Below are 23,310 nucleotides of genomic sequence, written 5' to 3' on the forward strand. Positions count from 1 at the left end.
TTATAAAAATTTGATTTATATTATACTTCACAGATTTATATTTGTACATTTTATATTTGTGGAATTATGTCCTAGGGCCTCATTTATAGTTTCTATTGTTCCACTGGGTTTTTAGCTTTACTTTTTGAGGATTGCTATTGGAACAGGGCAAACAGAGCACTCTTAACCAAGGTGTGTGATCATAAATGTGATTAGAATATTCTTAACTGAACATTCTAATGCTGATGTAACAATCACTACTGGGGCCTTATTTATAAAACAGATTTACGATCAATTTAGATCTTAAGTATGACTTACGTAGAAAACCACATATAAGTAGTTATTTATAAAACCTTACTTCGACGTGGAAATGATCTTATCTCTACGCAAAGTCTAGACTTGACGTAAGTCGTAACCTGCTGGTTATATAGGGGTATTGCATTTTGGGATGCATACACGTCCAGAGCCTGTGGTGAACTTTGCATTAGCTTCATGAACAATTTGATAGGAATTATCAATTAAAGGTGTGAGGAATTAATTGCCAGACGCATGGTGTTTTGAAATAAAAACAGGATGCGATGTGCTATAAATAGTGTGTCAAATTAGAAAAAAGTAACCATGGCTGTTCTTGCATTATTGGAAGACATTGAAAACCGTGCTTTTGGAAGGGAGAGAGTTTTCAGAGACCGGAATGACTTTTTTGCGCATGATCTTCCAAAAAGTTTCCTTTTCTCTTTTGGTCCATGGTTATTCCTGACTAAACCCTCATTTGTGCTAGCATTATAAGGGGAAATCACTGATTGTAAGGCATGTTCAGGTGCCGTCAATTTTATGTTAATTTGAGATTTATAGATCACAGGTGCGTAAGTTACAAATGGGCTTTTTGGAACCTGCGTAAGCAAGGTTTTTTATGCTCAGTATTTTTTATGAATCGAACATAAGCACACCATCGGAAATGATCTTAAGACTAAGTTCAAGTATAAATCTAAGAACATTTTTATAAGTGAGGCCCCTGAAATCAATGAAGTCTTTTTAGATTTAATGAATGTTCTGTCCAATTAATGTTATTTCCACAGACACCCCACAGTGCCTCCTTACAGTATCCTCTACTTTTACTCGGGTCATACCTGAAATGTGTAGCAAAACGTTGCAGTCCGAAGCCTGAAATGTTTGTCCTTTAAATTTGGACTCTTTGTTCTTCTGAATGTGCCTGTTATTTATCCACTTATGTGATCATTAATAAAAATGTCATTAATAAAAATCTGCATGTCTAGATAAATACTTTTTTTTTTTTCAGAGTGCAGGTAGCATTTCATCTGCTCTTACCTGAAGTATAAAACTTCAGTGGCCTCACTAGGGGGGTGCGGGGGGTGCGGACCGCACCGCGTGACACCATCAGAGGCGGTGACACCAAAATGACTCTAAAATTTTTGTGCAGTGTTTCAGCATAAATTTATTATTTTCTATAAAAACATTCTATTGCGACGGGTTGAAACAGCTAGTTTCTCTAAGGCAGTTTGCTGCCGGTTGATTTAATTAGTATTTAATTGGTATTAATGTGACGAGCAGCGCTCTGTCATTTGAATGCATAACACGCAATTCCTCGTGCCCACAAACCGCCCTCCGGCGCTACCGTGTTACCTGTCTGACTGACTGATGTCTTCGTGGCATGTTTAAACACTACCTCTGTTTATTAACACCCCCTCCCCCGCACTGGGTGACACCAACCCTAGTGACGCCACTGTTAAACTTATATGCGTTTCATCAGAAATCATTTAGTTGTGGTCATCTGAGAAATCTGTGTTACAGACAGCTACATTTCCATTGTGATGCCACGCAAATTTTACCTTGGGGGGGTTTATCAAATCAATCAATCAAATTTTATTTGTAAAGCGTATTTTACAGCAGTTGTCACAATATGCTTTACAGACAACTCTGGCCTAAACCCCCACAGGAGCAAGCCTAAGGCAACAGCGGCAAGGAAAAACTCCCTGTATAATAATTTGCTTTTAATTGGGCATAAAAATGCCCACCAAGATTCAAGATACATTTTTTTTTATAAAACTGCAAAATATGTCCAGTCCTTTAAAAAGTACACAGGTGAAAGCACTGATCATGTGATGGATAAAAGCTGCTCCTTCCAATGGTCAGGCCACAGCACAATGGTCTCTGAGCTTCTGAAGGACGGGGCACTGTGTCTGATGGCAGGCGTGGAGGGCACAGTGCATCTCAGTCCATGGACATGATCAGCTTCTTGGTCAGTGTGTACCGGGGTTCTGGCATCTGCTTGAACTTTCCTAAACTTGTGCTGCTCACCTTTCGATTCACTCTGGTCATGATCGACAGGATGTCTTCTTCCCTGTCACGGAGCGCCAATATTAGGACCCTGACGCAACTTACTTCACTTTACCGTATCTTTCCCACTTTATTTTGTTCCACTGGGTTTTTAGCTTTACTTGTTGAGGATTGTGTCTTGCTATTGGAACGGGGGAAAGAGAGCACTCTTAACCAAGGCGTATGATCATGTAAATGTGATAGAGCACTCTTAACCAAGGCGTATGATCATGTAAATGTGATAGAGCACTCTTAACCAAGGCGTATGATCATGTAAATGTGATAGAGCACTCTTAACCAAGGCGTATGATCATGTAAATGTGATGAGACTCTTAACCAGTGTAGATCATTAATGTGTAGAGACTTACCAGTGTATGATCATGTAAATGTGATAGAGCACTCTTAACCAAGGTGTATGATCATGTAAATGTGATAGAGCACTCTTAACCAAGGTGTATGATCATGTAAATGTGATAGAGCACTCTTAACCAAGGTGTATGATCATGTAAATGTGATTAGAATATTTTTAACTGAACATTCTAATGCTGATGTAACTATCACTACTGGTCATTGAAAGCAGTGGAGTTCTAGAACACCGACTTCGGATGTAAAAAAAAAAAACATTAAAAAAAACCTACTCTTCAAAGGGCTAAATAACGAGTTCTCTTTCCTTAATGGGAGCTGGACGAGAGATTTTGGGCCCTCCCTCCCCACTCACCTGGGACAGCCCCACTTGAGCTGCTCGCAGAGCTCCTGGATGAAGGCGGAGCCCCTGTAGGTGTGGCGATAGGACTTGCGGTCCTCCACAGTGGCCATTCCCAGCAGGAAGTCCGAGTCGTTGGGGATGGTGTCGGGCCCCACGGGGCCGGCATCGGTGTCGTAGGGGTCCTCTGGCCCGTCGGCCCGGGCGGGCGGCTCCTCGTCCTGCGCCTGGCAGGCCTGGATGAAGAAGAGCTTGGGCTTCCCGGCCAGCGAGGGGCAGCGGCTGCTGGTGAAGGGCTGGGTGAGCTGGCGGATGGGCACCGCGCCTCCGTCCGTGCCGTACACTGCGCCCTTCTTCCCGTGCGAGAGCACGCAGCACACGAAGGCGTCCAGCTGGCCGTGCCTCTTCCCGCCAAACTCCTCCACCACCGCCAGCAGCTGTGCCTGACCCAGGTCCCTGCGGTGATGCACCGTGAAGTGCAGCCTCGAGAAAACCTCGTCCAGGGCCCCTGAGAATGGAGGGATGAGAGAGAGAGAGAGAGCATGAGGGAGGGAGGGGTGGGTAAGAGTAATGTTGTCTGCTGGGCTGGGAAATAATCCATCTGCTTCTGGATTAATCCGTACAGGTTACTCACTTTCATCTACGTCTGTGCCGTCACGGTTTCCCAATTTCAGTTCCGGGTGTTTAATCAAGGCCTCCCCAAAGTCATAGTTGTTGATGATGATGCAGTGGCCTCGCGGTTGACGCCTCATGTCATAAACCTGGAGCATTGGAAACCATATCATCAAAGGGATTTACTGAAATACCTGGGAATACTAAACCAATCTCTCACACTTTAAAAGGTCAAATTATACCTCCAGCTATGGATCGGTTCGCTGATCCATAATCTTCTGCCACTAGTGAACAGCAGGCTCCCAGCTAGCTGCACACCTCATTAAGCTCTTCCCACCTCACTGTCCATATTCAGCAGCAAATTCACCATCTGTCCACTCATAACTATCTACATATTTTCAACTAAAAATAGGCTTAGTGGCATTTCAGTTGAATTAGTCATTCTTCTTTGATTGACTGTAAATATATACATTTTAATTTTGTTTATTTCTACGTGTTGTGGAACAAGACATTGTGTTAAAAGACTGATTGTAATGGCTTATAAATGCACTAATAAGGGATAAATTCATAATCAAAATATGTCAAGCTCCCCTACCCTCTGCAAAAACAATAACAGACACAGGCTTTAATCGGCTTGGGGGATATTTTTGCAAACAGTGGTTAACTGCAATGTCTCATAAGGAAAATCATCCTTCGCAGCCACTAATGTCATAAAGGAAACTTGTCTTGTTTCTTTTCTTCTCTTCTCTTCAGAAGGTCAGTATTCTAAGAACCTTGCCCATTAGGAGGGGTATAGAACTGGTGTAACATCAGTGTTTGAGGAACTTGCCTTGTCAAAGCTATAGTTCCTGGTTATGGTTATACACTTTGTTGTACGTCGCTCTGGGTAAGAGCGTCTGCCAAATGCCTGTAATGTAATGTAATGTAATGTATAGTTCCCTGATGGGGAAGTTAGAATACGACACTATATTTGCCAAAGAATCACCACTCCAACCTGGCATTGTTGTTCCACGACAGTGTATAAAGAACCAAATGGAAGTACTGAAGAAGTCATTTTTATCATGGTTATTCCCCAAACTGTACTAAATTGTGTACTAAATTTAAAGGTGTTACATAAATTATTTTTATATGTTTGCTATCTCTTTTAAAGTCTAATTACCTCCTCACACGTGGATTCTGGCACGGTGTCCACAGATAGTTGACTGTGCATAGGTGTCCCTGAGGGAAAATCTAAAGAGAGAGTTAGTCTACATGGGACAGGTGAAAGACTGGGTGTGGCAGGTGTAATTGAGTTAGTACATACAGGAAATAGGTGATAGAGTTAGTAGAGATGTAGGACAGGTAAGTAGATAAACTCACTGGAATAGGTGTGAAAAAAGATTTGTCTGTGGAACGGGTGGCTGAACGTTTCACCATGTCTGCAGTTTATTTGTGCACAAGCATGTGTGAGTTAGGACGGGATCTGTGAGGTTCAAACACATAAGCAAACTTACCGCTGGGACTCGGCTCTGGGACAGATGCATTCTGGGTCGGCTGTAGTGAAGTGGGTGGCTTGAGGTGGAGAATATGAATACAAACCAGTAACGTACATACATGACCATAAATCAAATGGGAAACACATCCTAAATGTTGTATTTATTACAAAACTCACCTGTTGCCTGCCATCAGCAGGGAGAGAAAGGCTAGGGCTACTGTCCATGTAGCTGGGCACAGATGACTCCTGGCATGGGGCATGGTTTAAATTATGGCCCTCTGCAGGAGAAGGTAGGTCTAAAAATGAAATACACACGCATACATAGTAGAGTGAGAGCGTTAGCGGGGGCTCCCAGAACATTCCAGAAACATGTAAGGTTAAGATGACCATGCCGAGCACATCTCCAGACTGTCCATTTAGCAGTATCTTTATGTCCCAAAAAACACAGTAGAACTGGCCTTAGAATGTAATTCAGGTTTGGCATACACATCAGAAAATAATTTGAATTGTGGATGGTTATTCATAGGGCTTCCACCCACAGCCTGGTGTTCCACTCACCTGCCCTCTGCTGTGCAAACTCCTGCACTCTTGTGGCCAGCTGCTTGTCACACGAGTCAAACACATTCTGCAGCACCTCCAGAGAGTCCTCTCTCAGCAGCTCCTGCTTCTCCATGGCAACCAGCACATCCAAGAAAGTCTGCAGTAAAGATGACAGGGAATGCAGCAATCGAGCAGTCATACTTTAAAACACAATTAAACCGGGCACTATGCAAATACAGCCCATACTGTTAGCACATGGATATAGATTAGAGAGGAGGACGAAATCTTACATTCAAAGTAATCATTGGTCTGAACATTGGTGACTGACTTCTACTCGACCCCATTGAAGTATTCTCTTGAACTTCATGAAAGTAATCTGAATGCTTATTTCACCAAGAATAATTATACTGGAATGCAGTAACTACATTTTATTGTGCCACCGTGATCAGCTGAGTGAACAAAGCTTGGAACCACAGAGCTGAATCTGTTTGACACTCTTGTACAGTTATTGGCAGTTCCTCCATCAGATTCATTTGTGGTAACTCACCGCACTGGTCTCCAATTTGCCCCTGGGGAGCTTCAACAAGAACTTAATGGCTCTGAGATTCTCCTCTGTCACTTCTTCAGACAGATTATATAGCATCTTCCTGAAAGGTTAAATCATTTGTATAGTAAGTATATTCCAGCCAAGTTACCATCTATAAGAGAGAAAGGGCGAGAGAAAGAGCGACAGCGTGTGTGTGCGCGTGTGTAAAAAGGCTTCCCCGCTCACCGATAAGGAGAGATTCTGGTAGCCGTTCTGCCCTGGATCTCAGCACAGTTGATCCCCAGCTTTCGAAGCAGGTCCATGCGTCGTATTATATGCAACAGCTCTCCCAGAAAACCGTCTTCCAGGAGCCCTTGGTCCTTCAGCCGCATGAAGAGATCCCTTCCGTCACAAACGCGCTCCAGATGTTTCTGCGGTACGAGGTCCCTGCACAGAAACTTGAGCGCGGCCACATCGTTTGAATCAAGCTCCGAATCGATCTTATGCAGCACTTCCAAGCGCTCTGCTTCCCGACCTGCTAGAGGGATACAGGGGAATCATCCGTAACTACCCATTTAGAGTGAATATAAACATCACACACACAGTGTTACATTTATCTCCTCCAAAACCGAGATTAACACTGATGTATCCTCGAAGACTATACAGTTGCCTTAACATTGACCTGCTGAATATCCCATTGAGAGATTCGAACACAGTTAATCAACATTAGAAATAGCTAGTAGGATGATCAGGGCAGTTAGTTAAATCCGTACACACTGCCTTCTAATACATGAACTGTATTATTTAAAAGGTTAGTCAGGGAGCTACATACGTAGCCTACTTAGCCGCACGTAGGCTACTGTAGGCTGAACACAAGGGGTGAGGCACTTTTCGCTGTATGTTTCTAACAAGGCTACATTTTGCGAATATCACTGTATGCGTGTATTGACGACACCATACATTAGCCAACTCTGACAAACATTCACACACGCATTCGAAGAAGAAGCGTGGCTAACATATCTAGCAAGTACACATTTTGCATTTTGTGCCGCTAGCTAACTATAAGAAAAGCAATGTCTTCGCGCAAATTCGTCTAACGTCAGTAGGATAGTTAAACGACGTTGCGTTACAATAAATTAATCTAAACTACACACGTACCAGTAATAAACACCTACCAGTGCGATGAATGTTCATGTCGGCGAGAATAGTGTTAATGTAGCTGGAACATAGCATACATTAGTTAGTGAAGGTAACGTAAGAAAGTGGGAAATAGATTTTTTAAAATTAAGCTACAGCACCTCGGCTGAAGTCCATCGCTCGATTCAATTTGCTCTGTTTTCCACTTTCGCTTTCGGACGGTAAAAGCCGACAGTGGAAGTAGCAGCGAGGAAGTGCAGCGTTATTGGCTGCTGCTGACATAGTTAAATATGTAAGCAGATTGACACGGTTTTATTTTTATTGGATCTATACTCCAACACATGTATTTGAAATGAAACAATCAATATAAGGTTTAAGTGCAGACTGTCCGCTTTAATCTGAGGGTATTTACATCCATGTCGGGTGATCAGTGTAGGAATTACAGCAGTCCATATGATAATGAGTGGGCTGTCCTGGGCTCCAACTGCCCCAGGATAGCCTCCTCATTATCACATGGATGAAGAAAAAACAAAGAAACACGTTTAAAATAATATATTAACGAATAAATACAAAAATAAATACCGAAATTAATATGAATACGGAATAAATACTTGAAGAATATCTTGAAAATTGATCGTTTTTTATATCTTGGTCATTTAATTATATATTCTTAAAAATCTTAAAATCTTATAAACAATATCTGACTTAACTTGTAAGTTTTTCTTCATGAATAGCCTACAAGTAGTGAAATTGCAAGATTATCATTGTTTGTAGATCAGAATATATATATATATATAATGTAATATAGATAATTATGTATAATAATTCTTAAATTATAACTTGTGCCACTGCCCTACTTCCTGGTATTGATTAGTACCAGAATGCCTCCACAAGATGGCACTATCAGTTATCTGCTGATCTGTCATAGCTCTTCGAAAGATCGCTTAAGTTCCCCATAGTTTTCACCTGAATCATCTGTATGAAGTAGCTTGAAAGCTGCTTGTGTAAAAAAATCACGTGCGTTAGTAATTCTGCTTGTAAACAGTTTTACTATTTTGCCCATTTAAGACATTAAATTAATGCTAGTTTACTTGTTTGTAGGAAGGCATATATAGTCAGAGATACCTGAGTATTGTTGTCAAAGAAATTTGAATATTTTCAGGTGTCCATCCAGACTAAAATGAAGGACATGTTCACTGGTTGTTTGGGATCAATCACTACGTTCTTATGTACAAGTGGATCATACGGATACAATGTAAGTGCTATGTAAAAGTTGATTAAGCCGCTTTGGATAAGAACATCTGCTAAATGCCTGTAATGTAATGTAATGTAATGTAATAGCTCCACGGTTGAGTATAAAGATGTTTCTCCAGGCCACAGTGATTGTTTGTGGTTTTCATATTGAACCCATGATTTTCATATTGAACTCAAAATTGTTTCTGTGTTAATTTCCCCCCTAGCCTCCTTGACCTGAAACACACCGAATAGTTGTAAACACATTTGCATTCCTTTGTTCTTACAAAGCTGCCCACTTACTTTCCACAGTCCTCCATTCTTGTGTCAGTTTCGCCTACTGTACATGTAGACTTTCAACTGCTCCCTTTCCTCATCTGCGATTCACATTTAAATTGGGTTACTGGAATGCCAGTTAGGAGTTACTTTGTTAAAGTGTTACAGGGAAAAAAAAACAATGTGTGAAAACGAACCCCACCCAGCACCATCATTTTCTCCACTCAATTCTTTATTATTCTTTGACACAAAGTGCTAACCAAGGTCAAATTCACCATGTCAGGACTCTTGGACAAGCCCTTTGTAATTTTATGTCTTTGCTGTGTTATGAGTGTGTGTTGTGTGAGAGTGCATTTGTATGTGTGCGCATGTTCTCTTGGGAATTTGTTTCTGTGTGTGTGATTTTGTGCATCATATGTTGAGTGACTCAAACTTGGGGCTGATATGCACAATCACTCCTGTTTTTCCCCCCAAACCTGTTCTCTCAGTTACACTCCGCCTCCCAGTGTATCTGTAGAATAAGGCTTCTCTTCCTGTCTGCTTCGACACGTCTCTGTGATTCTCAGCGTCTCCCGGTGCCTCAGCTTGCCTCTCTCCATCTCTGATCTGTGTATCTTCACCTCTCCTGTCATGAGTGCCAAGCTATGGACGGAGGAGCAGTTTAACTGCCCCGTGTGTTTGGACCTGCCCCACGACCCGGTCACCATCCCCTGCGGCCACAGCTACTGCATGGACTGCATCAAGGACTACTGGGGGAAGGACGACCATGTGGGGATATACAGCTGCCCGCAGTGCCGGCAGACCTTCTGCCCCAAGCCCCCGCTCTCCAGGAACACCATGCTGGCGGAGGCCGTGGAACAGCTGCGGCGTGCAGCCCTGACCCCCAGGGACTCCGTGTCCGGCAGCATCCGCAGGCCCGGCGGCGCCCCGGCGGCTCCCACACCCTCCTCCTCCTCCTCCTCCTCTACCTCCTCATCAGCGGTAGTCCCCTGCGACGTGTGCCAGGGGGAGCCCCTGCCGGCGGTGAAGACCTGCCTGGTGTGCCTGGCGTCGTACTGCGAGCCGCACCTGAAGCCCCACCGGCAGGCGGCGGCGCTGAAGCGGCACGAGCTGATCAGCCCCACGGGGCAGCTGACGCAGAAGATCTGCCCCCAGCACAAGTACCTGCAGGAGTTCTACTGCCGCGGCTGCCAGGCCTTCGTCTGCTGGCTCTGCACCAGCAACGAGCACAAGGGCCACGAGACCACCTCCACGAAGGCCGAGAGGACCGAGCGGCAGGTAAGAGCGGCCGCGTCTCTCTCTCTCTCTCTCTCACACACACACACACACCCGCGCACTCACACGTCTCACCCAGCCACATCCCTCAAAACCTCCGTGGTTCATATCACATTATCACATCTGTATTTATTAATTAAATCTGCTTTCTTTGGTTTTTATTTTTGTGTTATCATGTGGGTGTATCGCTGTGGTTGGTGTAGGTGTGAGAGATAGATGCGTCTACAACTGGTCCGGTGGCTGGAAGACACTGTAGTCAGAGAACATTCCTATCTGCATTCCTGAGCCATTCATCTCTGTATCACCTCCTACCTGCTTCCCACTCTCTCTCTCTCTCTCTCTCTCTCTCTGTCTGTGTGTCATGCTACAGAAGGAAATGGGTGAGGTGCAGGCTGAGAATCAGCTGAAGCTCCAGGAAAGAGAGAAGGAGCTGAAGGAAATGAAGGTTGTTGTGGAGTCTCTCAAGGTGAGCCCTGAACAACTTACAGAAAACCCAAAACAGGTCCATTGGGACCAACCCTAAATGAACACAAATTACTTTCTTTCCAGTTAATATCTCTACTCATTTGGCCTGGCTGTGTCAGGGGTCAGAGGTCACTTCTGATGCAGCAGTGCTATCAAACTGTGGGTCAAGATGGCACATTAACTTAGTCTATATAATACACTTTGATTTGACATTGTCACTAGTCAAATTAAGCAATACTCCTGTTAAATGCACCACACTAATTACAGTGTATATGCAGTTGTTTTAAAATATTAAAACATTTCAATGATTTAAAATATGTTAGAATGGGTTTGTATCATAAAGGAACGTGTGTTGTTGTCTAGCGCTCAGCAGACAGGGTGCACGGAGAATCGGAGCAGATCCTGACGGAGCTGCAGCGCTCGCTGGAGCGTCTGCAGGAGCTGGTGGAGGAGGTGATGGACTCCAGAGGCCAGGACAAACTAAGGGAGGCCCAGGAGGTGGTGGAGAAGCTGGAGGCCGAGATCAGCGAGCTGAAAAGGAGGGACTCCGAGATGAGGCAGCTAGTCTCTTGCGAGGACAACATCCATTTCCTGCAGGTAGTGTGTTGTGGGAGTCACAACCCACTTCCCTGAAATATGCAACAAATACTGACATCCCTTATAGCCCATTCCCCTGTGACAGGCCCCCTCATGGTCACGTCACTTATGTCTTTACAGTGAAGTGCCTTAGTACATTTCCCTGATGCTTCAGACTTTATTTACTTCACAAAATATCTCACATCAAGTGACTCTCTTCTGTCTTGTATCTCTGCCTCCATCTCCGACTGTTCTCTACCCTCCTCCTACAGAACTTCAAGTCTCTCTGCAGCCCCTTTGAGGGGGGTGAGCTGCCCAGCGTCACCGCCAGTCCCGACGCGTCCTTTGAGCCCGTGTGCACAGTCCTGCTGGAACTGCGCAATAAAATAGAGGACCTTTGCAACCAAGATCTAAGCCGCATCACCAAGACAGGTGAGCCATCGGAAGACCAAATAATGAAAAAGGGAGAAGTTGCAATGTTCCCTTGGTGGTAGAAATCAGAAACAAGCTTCTCCAGTTGTGGAGTACAGAGATGACAGCCAGTAGGCCCAAGACAACAGGGAGCCAGAAATTAGGATAGGACATTGCTATCATTTTTTTGGGAATATAATCAGGGAGGAGCTCTCCAAAAATCATAGAATATGTTGTCAACTGCAAAACCAGGGGTGATTGGTGGATATCTTCTGCCTATAGTGGTTCTCAAAAAATAAATACAGCAATGTGAAGGCAACAAAAATCCACCAATCACTTGAAATTGTGCTACTGGTTTTCACCAACTTACTCTGCTTGGTGGAGCTCCTTTCTATTTGGTGATGTCACAACTTTATTAGCACTGCTGAAGACCTTGAAACACACTGACCTGCAGACAATCCAGCCTGTACAGAACACATACTATCCTATAAACAAACCAGTAGCCTCAACCCTCAGAAAATATTGTCATCTGTAATCGCATTTGCCAATATACACACTCACCGACAGATCCAACCAATCATCAGTACATCCTGTCAACTGTACATGCACTCACCTATCAACAAACTTGCCTGCCAACACGGATCAATAGGCCCACTTAGCTGTAGCCGCAGTCACATTCAGATGCTGCTGGATTGGAGTCTATTTCAAGCATGCCTGCTACAAAATAAATATGCAACTACTGTGCCTAGTAATATAGTAATAATTTTATTTATATAGCACATTTCATACAAATATTTGCAACTTAAGGTGCTTCGTCTAAAGTAGAAAAGAAGAATAAACAATATATGTTCAAAAAACAATGGTAATACAAGATATAACAAGGAATAAAAAACAGTATAAAATAATAATGAAAAGATCACATGAAAATACAGATAACCAACTTTGTTCAAAATCATGTTATTATTCTTGTCATTCCTATTCACATATCTTTTTAAATTTTATTTATTATTCATCATGAAGTCAAACATGGTTTAAAACAAAAGTAATTTAAAAGTCATTTAAAGGCAATCTTAAAGAAGTGTGTCTTCAGTTTAATCCTAAAATTGTCAATTAATGGTCCCTTTCTGATAAAAGAAAAAGCTGCCTCACTTCTTCTCTTCACTGTTCTCTTATTGCACACATAACAGGCTATAATTAAATTGCAGATTTCCTTTTGGCTGGTAGTTTATTAACATGTTGTCTATATAAATTATCCTGTGCTTTAAAACTAATGAAATTACTTTTGAATCAATTCTAAAGTTCACAGGTAACCAGTGCAAAGCTGAAAGCACAGGAGCGACTAAGTCAATCATTTGAAATCCTGCAACCCTTTTTTTCTCTTTTTTTAACAGTGGAAAACATGCAGAATTTCACCCTTGGGGATAAAGGTAACAGCAGTCTAAAGACACATTACCATTATGTATATATTCGCCCCCACATGCCCTGACTCCCTCTGTAGGCACTGTTTTCATTCATCAGCTTCAAACTGATCACTTTCTATCTCTCTCTCATCTCTCCTTGCAGGCAAGACAGTTGGCTCAAAGTTTTCATTTTTAAAAAGTAAGTTCCTTTCGTCTTCCCTGTTTTGATGTCTCATATTGTTAAATCTCTCATTGTACAATGTTGTCAGAGCAGGCACATACTGTCAAACTCACTGCAATTCTTTTGGTGCATTTGTTCTGCAGTGTTTTCAGGACGGGGCTCCAAGAACGCAGATAAACGTGACCAAGGTAAGGTCCATTCTGAACCGAACGTTCATACATGTTCAAATGTAGTTTTTTGTTTTGTGTACTTCAGCTGTGTGCATGCATAATTTTGTGTGGTCTTGCAGCACCTGTAAGCGCTTCTGTGGGGATTCGAAGTGCCGACAGACTAGGACCCGGTGAGTCACATGGCCACTCCATAAACTCAGTGACAGTCCATGTTTGCCTTTGAATACAGCAGAATTCATTACTCACTTTCATTACTCATTACAACCGTTCTCTAACCCATGATAACTTGTACACAAAGGCTGCAGAGTGAAAAATAGTAGGTGATTGACCCATCCAATCAATGCACAGTAAGGAGAAAGGTTAAAAAAAAGCAGACAAATAATAAATCCCTTTGTTGCAGCGTCCAGTCTGCGAGCTCCGAACGTCAGGAGCAGGGATACACCACGAGGTGAGGGTCTTCAGTTTGTTTATTTAGTTGTATGTTAGTGTACACATTAATGTACATTAATGTTTGAGGTCTGCATGTGTGTGCATGTGTACTGTATACACTGTGCAGACTGGTTTATGTGTGTGTGTGTGTGTGTGTGTGTATGAAAACAGTATGTTTGCACTATTCATGGTCATTGTGTGTCTCTTCCACAGAAAGAGCGTCGCCACGCCCACATCGAGCTCGAGAAGTGGAAAGGAGAGAGAGAGAACAAGGTGAGTGAGAAGTTAGCAATACACACTGACTCTCATATGCACAAATATTTTCATACAAACAGATGCATGAACACACACATACACACACACATGCACGCGCATGCACAGATACACACATTCACACCCACACACACATTAATACTGATGTATAGATTTCTTTTTTCTCCACAGTGAGAGATGTGACACCCACTCCACAGAGAAGGATGGAGTCTCAGAGGAGAGCTGAGCCCTCAGCTGGCCACCCTGTGGTTGACCCAGGGGCAGGAAGTGTTGCTGGGCAACATGGAGGTAACTGTCAGGCTGGAAAATAGGGTACAGGCTAGGGCTACTCAAAGCAAGGATGAAGAAAAGGCCTGTGATCACCAAAGATATACAACTCTTGATGATGCGATAGCCATCTTAATAGCCGTTACACAGATGTGTTTCGGCTACTGCTGTTCTTAGCGTGTATATACTCACAGATGAAACTGGTCTTTTAAGCACACATAGACATTCAGTGGGCGAGAGGCAGGAATATTTGGACAGATCGCTAATCCATTGCAGGGAACACACACCACTCACTCACACATTCAGGCCTACAGGCAATTTAAAGACTCCAATTGGCCTACTGCAGGTCATTGGACTATGGGAGGAAACCAAAGTACACGAAGGAAAACCACACAGACACAGGAAGAACATGCAAACTCTGCTGGGGTTTAACCTCGGAGACTGGCCAGTCAGTCAAGAGCAATTTCTACTGAGAAATCAAAAACAGAGTCTGGATCTGTATCCACGGGTCATGACCAAACAATTCCTTAGATACAGAGCCATAGAGAAAAAATTCACAAAACAGGACAGGAGCAGTTCCTTGTTCAGAACTTTAGGGGCATTGGTCTCTAAGATATAGTTCCACCTGGCTTCATGTTACACACATATACCAGAAATTTTGTGTTAGTTATTCTACATTTAACAGAAAACGTCCTCCCTATAAGAATGATGTTTAATTGTGTTTGACTTTGGCCAGTAGAGCACCACTTTAATGGGTGTTTAAAACAGCCTGTTAGTTTTCAGGCCCATTGGACTGCTATTATTTTTTATGAAGAAAGGACATACATTCAAAATTTCAGTTGTAGCTTATTAAAATATTTCGAAATTTAGATGTATTCTACATTTATGAGCGTGAAAATGACAGCTATTTTTCTCTCTCTCTCCCTCCCTGTTGTTGCAGGGAATCTTTATCTCCAGACTCCTCAGCCCACAGAGGTCGCCAGCGGAGCAGGACACAACGCATGTGAGATTACTTAACCACACATCTAGCTCTGTGTACTGTAGATACTGTGCTATACTGGGCCATACTGTGTTGTGACTGTCAGTCTTGGTGTAAAAGTGTGTTTTGTTTCACCGTAAAACATATCAAGACTACAATTTGAAGGATGTGAATAATACTGCATTACACAGCAAGCAGAAACCATTTCTAGGACTTTCTTAAGAGGGTGGAGGTGGTGTTACTGTGTTCCTCCTGTGTGACACTGATGAGTGAAGCTCTATCTGTCTACAGGGGGTGCAAATGGAGTTAGTGCTGCAGCAACGGCTGCAATGCTACAACAAGGTCAGTAACACTATCTTAGTAGTCACTATTTTATCAGCACAAAACAGTAGACTGCAAAGAAAAGCTAGTTCTACCCGTGGAGAACAATGGCCACATGTACAGGCAACCATACTGTATCTACACGAGACACACTTGATTTGTTACCAGGATATGAATCTTTACATGAGCATAAACCCATAGTAGTTTTATGGATGCTACACATGACAGCTGGAAAACAATGGCATCGCTCTCTCTGCAGGCATACCTAATCCCAGTCTATTCCTGGACTCGCCGTCGGATTCCATGCCGACCCCAGCCTTCCCCGGGTGTAAGTGTGCTGTACTGCTTTTCCCAACATTTTTCTTCTCTTTGCAACCCAATCTTTTGTTAATCCTCAGGGATAATAAAAGAGACTTAAAGCAGAATGGGCTGATTGCAGTGTGCTTAGCTGGAGTTTAAAACCCTATTACAATGTACAAATCTGTGAAATCAGGATTAGCTGTTCCAATTGTAACGCAGTTCTGTGGAGCAGACGTTTAAGCCTGAAGTTCAAACTCCAGCTAAGCGTGAAGCATTTGACCCAATGTGACTTACTGACGCCTTGGTGACAGGCAGAAGTAAAGTAGCCATGTAAGAAAATGGAGCAGCTTAGTTCGGGCTTGGCAGTAATGTTTGTCTTAACCCTATTTAGAACTTTTAATTGCTACAAAAGATATAATATTTAAACAAATAGCTGTGTAAAGCACCTTGGCATCCCTATGGCTTTTTCCTGTTCCGCTGATCTGACGTGTGTTGAGCTGCTCTCTCTCTTCTTTGCGTCCACAGTGACGGAAATCCCCATCCAAAGCCTGCAGGCTCCAGCACCCAGGACCAGAGCAGAGTTTTTACAATGTGAGTACCGTTCACCTCTATATTCCCCAGCCCAGTGAGCCAGGGCTCTGCCACCCTGGAGTCTTCATCATTACACACTGCTCAAACAAAAGCAGTAGTTACCGAGCGGTGCTTCACAAAACAGGAGTAAGGTTTTAGATGACTGAAGGAATGCCCATTTATTTCAAAATATAGGCAAAAGTATATTGTGTATACGAGTATACGAGGCTTAGTGCACTTAGTAAACAACATATCTTTAATCCCATTTGAAGAAATACCCCAGAGATTCTTGGGTCTACATTGGTTGTATGTTTTAAGGTGAAACATACAACCAATGTAGCAGGCTCTGCGGCTCTCCAGGACCAGGACTGTAGACCCCTGCACTGAACCTTTCAATCACTGAATGACCACACCCTCTAACCCCCTTCTCTGTTCCATCTGCCCCGCCCCTCGAGCACAGATGCCTGCAGGCTGACCCTTGACCCCGCCACCGCCCACCGCCGCCTCTGCCTAACAGAAGGCAACACCAAGGCCACGCTGCAGGCGGCGAGCCAACCGTACCCGGACCTGCCCACGCGCTTCGACAGCTGGACGCAGGTGATGTGCCGGGACGCCCTGTCGGCCGACCGCTGCTACTGGGAGGTGGAGTGGCGGGGGCGGGGCTCCGCCGTGGGCGTGGCCTACGCCGCCATGGTGAGGAAGGGGGCGGACGGCCGCGCGGGCCTGGGCTACAACGCGCTGTCCTGGAGCCTGGAGCTGTCGGACACCTGCTGCGCCGCCATGCACCACAACGAGAAGCACGACATCGCCGTGGGATACTCGCCCCGCGTGGGCGTGTTCGTGGACCGCCGGGCCGGGACGCTGGCCTTCTACAGCGTGTCGGACAACATGGCGCCCCTGTACACCTTCGAGACCGCCTTCGTGGAGCCCCTCTTCCCCGCGTTCGGGGTGGGCAGCGGAGTGGGCGTCGGCCTGGACTTCGCCCTGGGGCACTTCAGCTCGCTGTCCGACAGCATCAAGATCTGTGCCCTCTGAGACACCTGACTGCGTGAGCGCTGTCAGACGAGGGCAGTCAGCAGACACTGCTCACTGAGTCAGGATGGACGCTCGGGCCTTATGGTCACCCTTTAATCAGGTGAACAGTCATGCTGAATATCACATTTCCCATTCAGTTTTGAATATGTACTACCATTAGTATCAAAAACAAAGTGTAATAAATTCCATTTGTCTTCATTCCCTTTATTATTATTACTATTTTAATTATTATTATTATTATTATTACTGTTATTGTAGTTGTTATCATCATCATTCTTTTAGTCTCGCTGGCTGTGTAAAATATTGCTGTGTGAATAATGCATCAGTGCAAAAATAGATGAACGAGCGCTCTGTACATAAACCTGCAATGTAAGCGTTAAAAAACGAAGGCTGAAATAAAAACATTTTGGCTTTGTCTTGTAGAAACTGAAAACACAAATCCATGTATTTGCTGAGGCCACACTGTGACTGCTTAGTGAAGAGAAACATGCCCGTCAGTAGCCTGAATCTGTAATCTTCCCTTTTCTGTGACAGCAAAGAAAAAACTCCAGCTACACTTAAAGAGGAGAGGAAGCTTCTATGGTTTAAAAGCCACGCTTTTCCATCACAGACAGAATTAAAAGCGGTAATTGTTCTGTCTGCAGACTTCCCTCCTCACTGAGATCAGAGGTTCATTCCACATGCAACTGGAAGAAAGAACATGGATCATGGATCACAGTGGTATCTGCATTCATGATCCATGTGTAGTTCTCTCTCATTTCTTCTGTACCCAGAGCCATTTATCCAAGTCATATTATGGTGACATGATAAAAACTAAAAGCACGCACCCTGGAGTGGCAAGGCAGTGCAGATGTGAAGTCGTGTGTACCCAGTGGTGTTCCACATTAAAGTCCAAGTTAAAGGTCAAATTATAACGGCTAGCAGTAGGAGCCCCCTTTTGTGGGTACATAAACAGTATTACCCTTCAATAGAAAATGTTTCGAAAACATGACTGTGACTCACAAGATGTTAGGGAGTTCAAAAATACTTCAAAAGAAACCCCTCCACTTGAACAATGTTTGGCTTTCCCTCAAACGATGAGCGTCTCAACACAAATACTGGTCCTGCCAAGAAAGTCAAGCATTGACACATTCGCTTCTGCGAAGGGGCCGACACCACTTCTGCTTTCACACAGGAGGAGCAGAACCACACGTTGTTTTTCTTTTTCCTTTATTTAAAAACGAGACCGCAGAATGATTAACACTGATACATTTGTTCGGGGGCAGGCACAGAGGAGTTATACAGCAGTCTTTCTGAACGCACCCACAGGACCCAAGCAGAGAGCTGCGAGACACATCCGCCCTCAGCCTCCCTCAACTCAGACATCTCTTCCTGAAAAGAAGCGCTGCAACCACATCTGCCACGGGCACCAGTCATACTGAGATGAGCCGTTAAGAAATGAGTAATATCTCACTAAGGTCCAGACAGAAGCCCATCTCCTGACAGAAGGCCGTCTCCTGACATCTCCTGGCCGTCTCTGTTAAAATGCATGCTTGGCTGTCGTGGTGTCTCAGCGGTTCTTTCCAGGAGGATTCAGAGGGTAGTCAGTGGATGGAGTTGACTGGCAGTCCCCTGCCGCCATTTTAGAGCTCAGAATACCATCTTGGTTACAAGCCACAGGTGCAGCACTGTTCTGTGTGCCACCGAGTTCCAACCCAGGCAGTCAAACTCAATGTCTGGAGTTCTGCGCGTACGCTAGCTTCGTACGAATACCCACACGCTAACGAAATCTAAAATAAAACGTGTGGGTAGGGCACAACGTCAGCGTTCGACTGTGGCTTATCGTTTGCAGGACTGTAAAAAAAAAAGAAAGCATGCTGAGAAACAATTTGGTTCATGAAGTAACAGACAGCTGGCGTTTTTGAGAAACCCAGCAAACGAAGACCAACGAAGACGAAACGAAGAACCCGGGGGTTTGGAGGTCTGCTTTAGGAGCTGCAAGCGACCGCTGACTCACTCTCGCCCACCACTCCAGAGCCAGACAGCTGCTCCCGTCTCCATCGCAGACGGCTGCCATTAAAACACATGCCTGTTCCCTTTCAGAAACAGTTTTGGTTTGCACTGATATAGCTTCAAAACACTTCAGTTTGTCTAACCTTTTGTCCATTATTTGTACGACAGAACAAAAACAAACTCATACATAGGCTACATATATATTAAAATTATCTGCAATAAATGAAACACAATGTTATTTCTCATAAATTGTCTCTATAATGCTAATGTATACTCATATTACATGTAAAATACTTAATTATGTGTTCTAACCACAGATTATGAGATAATCCTATTAGTGATAACAGACATTAATGAAAAAAATATTTAAGTGCTGTTAGAGAGAAAACAGACAGAGGCCGTACTGGACATCTGTGGACTCAAGGGCCAAATGTCACACACAGGTAATCACCATCTCCTTTGTTAGAATATATCATATCATCAACTCATTCTCTACTCCCAGAAAAAAAAACTTTCCTTAGATGGTCTGCCCCTTAGCTGCCTGTATAGCTGCCCAACATTCAACAGCCACAGTAGGGAACCACATTTGAGAACCACAGAACAAGATCACACTCCCATTTCAGCAAACTGTCACTACTCTCTACAGCCCCAGTCTGTCACTTCCTGCTTCACACCCGGAAAGTTCAAGAATGTCACACCAACACAAAAACACACCTGCACCAGATTAAAAACACTGTGGTTCTCACTTAGGCTGTAGTGGGGCTCGAATGAACCTGGCTTTCATACCATCTTTGGGTCAGTGCCACAGCTCCACCACCGCAGTGGCACATGGGAGTCAGAGTCCATTCTAAGGAGTTTCATCTTCCCACAATCCTCCGCTCCATAGGTCAGGCCCATGTGGACATGTTGGCTCTAAACTCATTCAAATATGCCCGTATAGCAACACATTCATAAATATGGAAAGCGCTGGGCTTTCCCTTCAGGTAAAGACCCATTTCATGTCGAACGCGAGTAGTGCGTACACTACTTAAAAGCCAGACGGCTGCTTCAGTTACACAGATTACATCATAGCCTCCAGGCCGGTCTCATACCAGCACGCCGGACACGTGTGACGGGGGCTCCAGCTGGCAGGAAGTGACACGCTTCTACGCTCCGTCACCGCGGTAGATCACGCCGTACGCTGTGCAAATGTCACAGGCCGTGCTGGAAGCATCCCAGGGCCACGGGCTGGTATTGCACAAAACGAACAACAGCAAAACAAAGGAATAATAACCTGAGGTTCACCGGAAAGATAACACTGAAACTCTCTAGCAGGAAGTGTAACCTCACGCAACGCAGGCAAAGCACGGGAAGCGGTCTTGTCGCGCGGGGAAATGGCAAGGCGTCAGGCATTTACGCTGCGCATCTGTCACCGCACTTCATCTGCAGTCTCCTGCAGCTGCTGAAGACCTGGACACACAAACATCGCCCGAAGCTCTGCTCACCCTCCACACTTCACCTTCTCTTTCCTGCCTTCCTGAGTCACCTCCTTTCTCCTTCTCTCTCCACCTCTCATTTTTCTCTCCACATCCTTTCACTGGGACCTACCAGCACGGAACACCGCTCTCTCTCTCTCTTCACCAACCCCTCTGCTTATCTTTCTCACTTTCCCTTGCCTTCGTCGACTTCTCTCCTCCCTCTCTTCCTCTGTGGTGCCCAGGGCTTCACAGCAAACACTGATAATAACACACCTGAGGACTTAAATAAACGCGAAGGACGGCCTCACGGCTGCAGGAGAGCTCACACAGGCAGAAGAACCTCCCCTTCATAAGTGAACAACACTTTAGTGCTTACATCAGGAAAAAAACCCTGCAAAAATATATACACATTTTCATTAATTGTGCTTAAAGGAAACAATAAAGGGATTCAAGTGGAGCATTTCCCTTCTGCCTTGTCGCCCACAGGTCCTCAGTCGCTCCCCGTGTCAGTCAGCTTCTGGGGCTGGGACAATAAGGGGAGGGAGTATCAAAGGGTCACGTGTTTCAGTACAGAACGTCATTGGTGGATTTGCCCATCAATCACTCAATCACTCTCCAGTCTCTCCTCTCCAGCGAGCTCCTCAGACTTTGTGTGGGGGCAGCTGGACTTGTGACGGGGAGGCGGAAGAGGTGGGGGTGGAGCTTCGATCCTTCAGGCTGCCCCAGGAGGGAATGGGGAGGGAGAGAGTGGTCGGGTGAAGGGGCGGGGCCGGATGCGAGGGACTACAGATGGACGGGCCCCGCCCCCCGCCGACCATGGCGGGAAGGCTCTGGTTCCTGCGCAGGCCGTCCAGCAGGCTCCCCCCGCCCGTCGCCAGGAAGGTGGCGGAGTCCTGGCGACGCAGCCCGTCGGACTCCGCCCCCTGGAGCACCTTGGCGAAGCCCAGCCGGCGCACCTGCTCCACCAGGTTGACGCTGACCCGGCTGGGCCTGTGGGGGCGAGAGAGCGGCTGGGCGGGGCCGGGCAGGTCGGGCCGGGACCGCCCCAGGTTCAGCCCGTACACCTCCTGGAGGAAGAGCTCGGCCGGGCGCGAGGCCAGGAAGTTGTCCGCGGAGGCGGGGCGCGTCTCGAAGGGCAGGGGCGAGGCGGCGGGGGAGCGGGACGGCGAGTTGGGCGGGGTGCCGGGGGGCGGGCGGGGGGCCGCGGCTTTGGCCTGGGCGGAGATGCCCTTCTCCAGCAGCAGCCGGGCCAGCCCGCGGGGCGCGGCGGGGCGGCGCGGGGGGAAGGAGTCGCCCAGGCTGAGCCGGCACGGCGTCACCGGCGTGCTGGGGCCCGGGCGCAGGGAGCTGGGCGTGTCCTCACGCACCGACACCGAGGGACAAGACATAGAGCTGCAGAGAGAGAGAGAGAGACAGAGAGAGAGAGAGAGAGAGAGAGAGAGAGGGAGGGAGAGAGAGAGAGGGAGTGAGACAGAGAGAGAGAGAGAGAGAGAGAGAGAGAGAGAGAGAGGAGTGGACAGAGAGGGATGGAGATAGAGAGAGTTAGACAGAGAGAGAGAAAGAGAGGGACAGAGAGGGATGTAGAGAGAGAGAGGGAGTGAGACAGAGAGAGAAAGAAGGAGAGAGAAGGAGGAATAGAGTGAGAGGAAGACCTTCACACGTATGTAGACTTAAACGTAGATGTTAATCTAAATAAGCAGAAGACGTATAGGGCTATAGTTCTATACACGCATAACACGTTACATGCTTTACAGATTATGAGTAGAAGGGGTAAGGAATATAAACCCCAATGAATTGAAAAGGATGAGACGTTTTCTGATTTTCACAGCAAAAAGCCCACTCTGGTGAGAGAGAGCCTGCTCAGGGCTTTTACCTTGAGGTGACCAGGGTGACAGCACTGGGGTGCAGGATCCGGCAGGTGGTAAAGGTGTAGGTGGAGAAGGTGGAACTCAGACACTTCCCAGGATTCTGAGCTGTAGAGAGAGAGAAATTACATCTTCACATTCATGTACAGCACCTGAATATACCACCTATTACTATACCCTATGAACACCTATTTACACACATACTGCCGATGACAATACCCTATGAGCACCTATTCACACACATACCGCCTGACATTATGAACACTATTACAACCACTATGAGGTACCCTATGAGAGCTATTCACACAATCATACCTCAAGCTATACCCAATGAGCCTATCACTGAACACACTGTCTGATGACTAGCACATGAGCACCATCACACAAACTGTATGGATATAGTGCAATGAGACCTTCCACCAACACTGTCTAGACTTAGCCAAGAGACATATTCAACAACACTTGCCTATGATATACCATGACACCTGATTAACACACACTGCCTATGACTATACCCAATGAGCACCTAT

The 23,310-nt window shown here is 45.4% G+C and overlaps 3 protein-coding genes across 12 annotated transcripts in view; 1 reads left to right on the forward strand and 2 right to left on the reverse strand.

Moving 5' to 3' along the window:
* Positions 1–1,004: 1,004 nt before the first annotated feature.
* LOC135251034 (caspase-8-like) lies at positions 1,005–7,558 on the reverse strand. 4 transcript variants are annotated; one of them, XM_064327996.1, is made up of 10 exons: positions 7,467–7,558; positions 6,415–6,703; positions 6,190–6,289; positions 5,661–5,799; positions 5,280–5,398; positions 5,122–5,179; positions 4,788–4,858; positions 3,651–3,777; positions 3,032–3,524; positions 1,005–2,338 (listed from the first exon to the last, which is right to left on the reverse strand). In XM_064327996.1, the coding sequence occupies exons 1-10, from the start codon at positions 7,480–7,482 to the stop codon at positions 2,209–2,211; spliced, it is 1,542 nt and encodes a 513-aa protein (XP_064184066.1). In that variant the 5' UTR covers positions 7,483–7,558; the 3' UTR covers positions 1,005–2,208. The 4 variants fall into 4 exon arrangements, with proteins under 4 accessions (XP_064184066.1, XP_064184068.1, XP_064184067.1 ...); XM_064327998.1 differs by having other exon boundaries at positions 7,344–7,557; XM_064327997.1 differs by having other exon boundaries at positions 6,415–6,706; positions 7,344–7,556.
* Positions 7,559–9,297: 1,739 nt separating this feature from the next.
* trim25l (tripartite motif containing 25, like) lies at positions 9,298–17,881 on the forward strand. Its single transcript, XM_064328006.1, has 16 exons — positions 9,298–10,092; positions 10,460–10,555; positions 10,918–11,151; positions 11,403–11,562; positions 12,933–12,968; positions 13,105–13,140; positions 13,266–13,310; positions 13,412–13,462; positions 13,693–13,740; positions 13,935–13,994; positions 14,166–14,282; positions 15,202–15,264; positions 15,532–15,582; positions 15,821–15,889; positions 16,387–16,452; positions 16,892–17,881. Exons 1-16 carry the CDS (start codon positions 9,445–9,447, stop codon positions 17,464–17,466), a joined length of 2,355 nt encoding a protein of 784 aa, XP_064184076.1. The 5' UTR covers positions 9,298–9,444; the 3' UTR covers positions 17,467–17,881.
* A 777-nt stretch (positions 17,882–18,658) lies between these two features.
* LOC135251035 (trafficking kinesin-binding protein 2-like) overlaps positions 18,659–23,310 on the reverse strand; it is a 26,082-nt gene continuing 21,430 nt past the window's right edge. For all 7 annotated transcript variants that reach the window (XM_064328000.1, XM_064327999.1, XM_064328002.1 and 4 more), the window contains 2 exons: positions 22,789–22,888; positions 18,659–22,307 (listed from right to left, as the gene is read on the reverse strand). In XM_064328000.1, the coding sequence (XP_064184070.1) occupies positions 21,557–22,307; positions 22,789–22,888 (851 nt within the window). In that variant the 3' untranslated portion in view covers positions 18,659–21,556. The remainder of the gene's footprint in view (positions 22,308–22,788; positions 22,889–23,310) is intronic.

This window comes from Anguilla rostrata, chromosome 3 (assembly GCF_018555375.3).
Source record: "Anguilla rostrata isolate EN2019 chromosome 3, ASM1855537v3, whole genome shotgun sequence".
NCBI classification, from domain to species: Eukaryota; Metazoa; Chordata; class Actinopteri; order Anguilliformes; family Anguillidae; genus Anguilla; species Anguilla rostrata.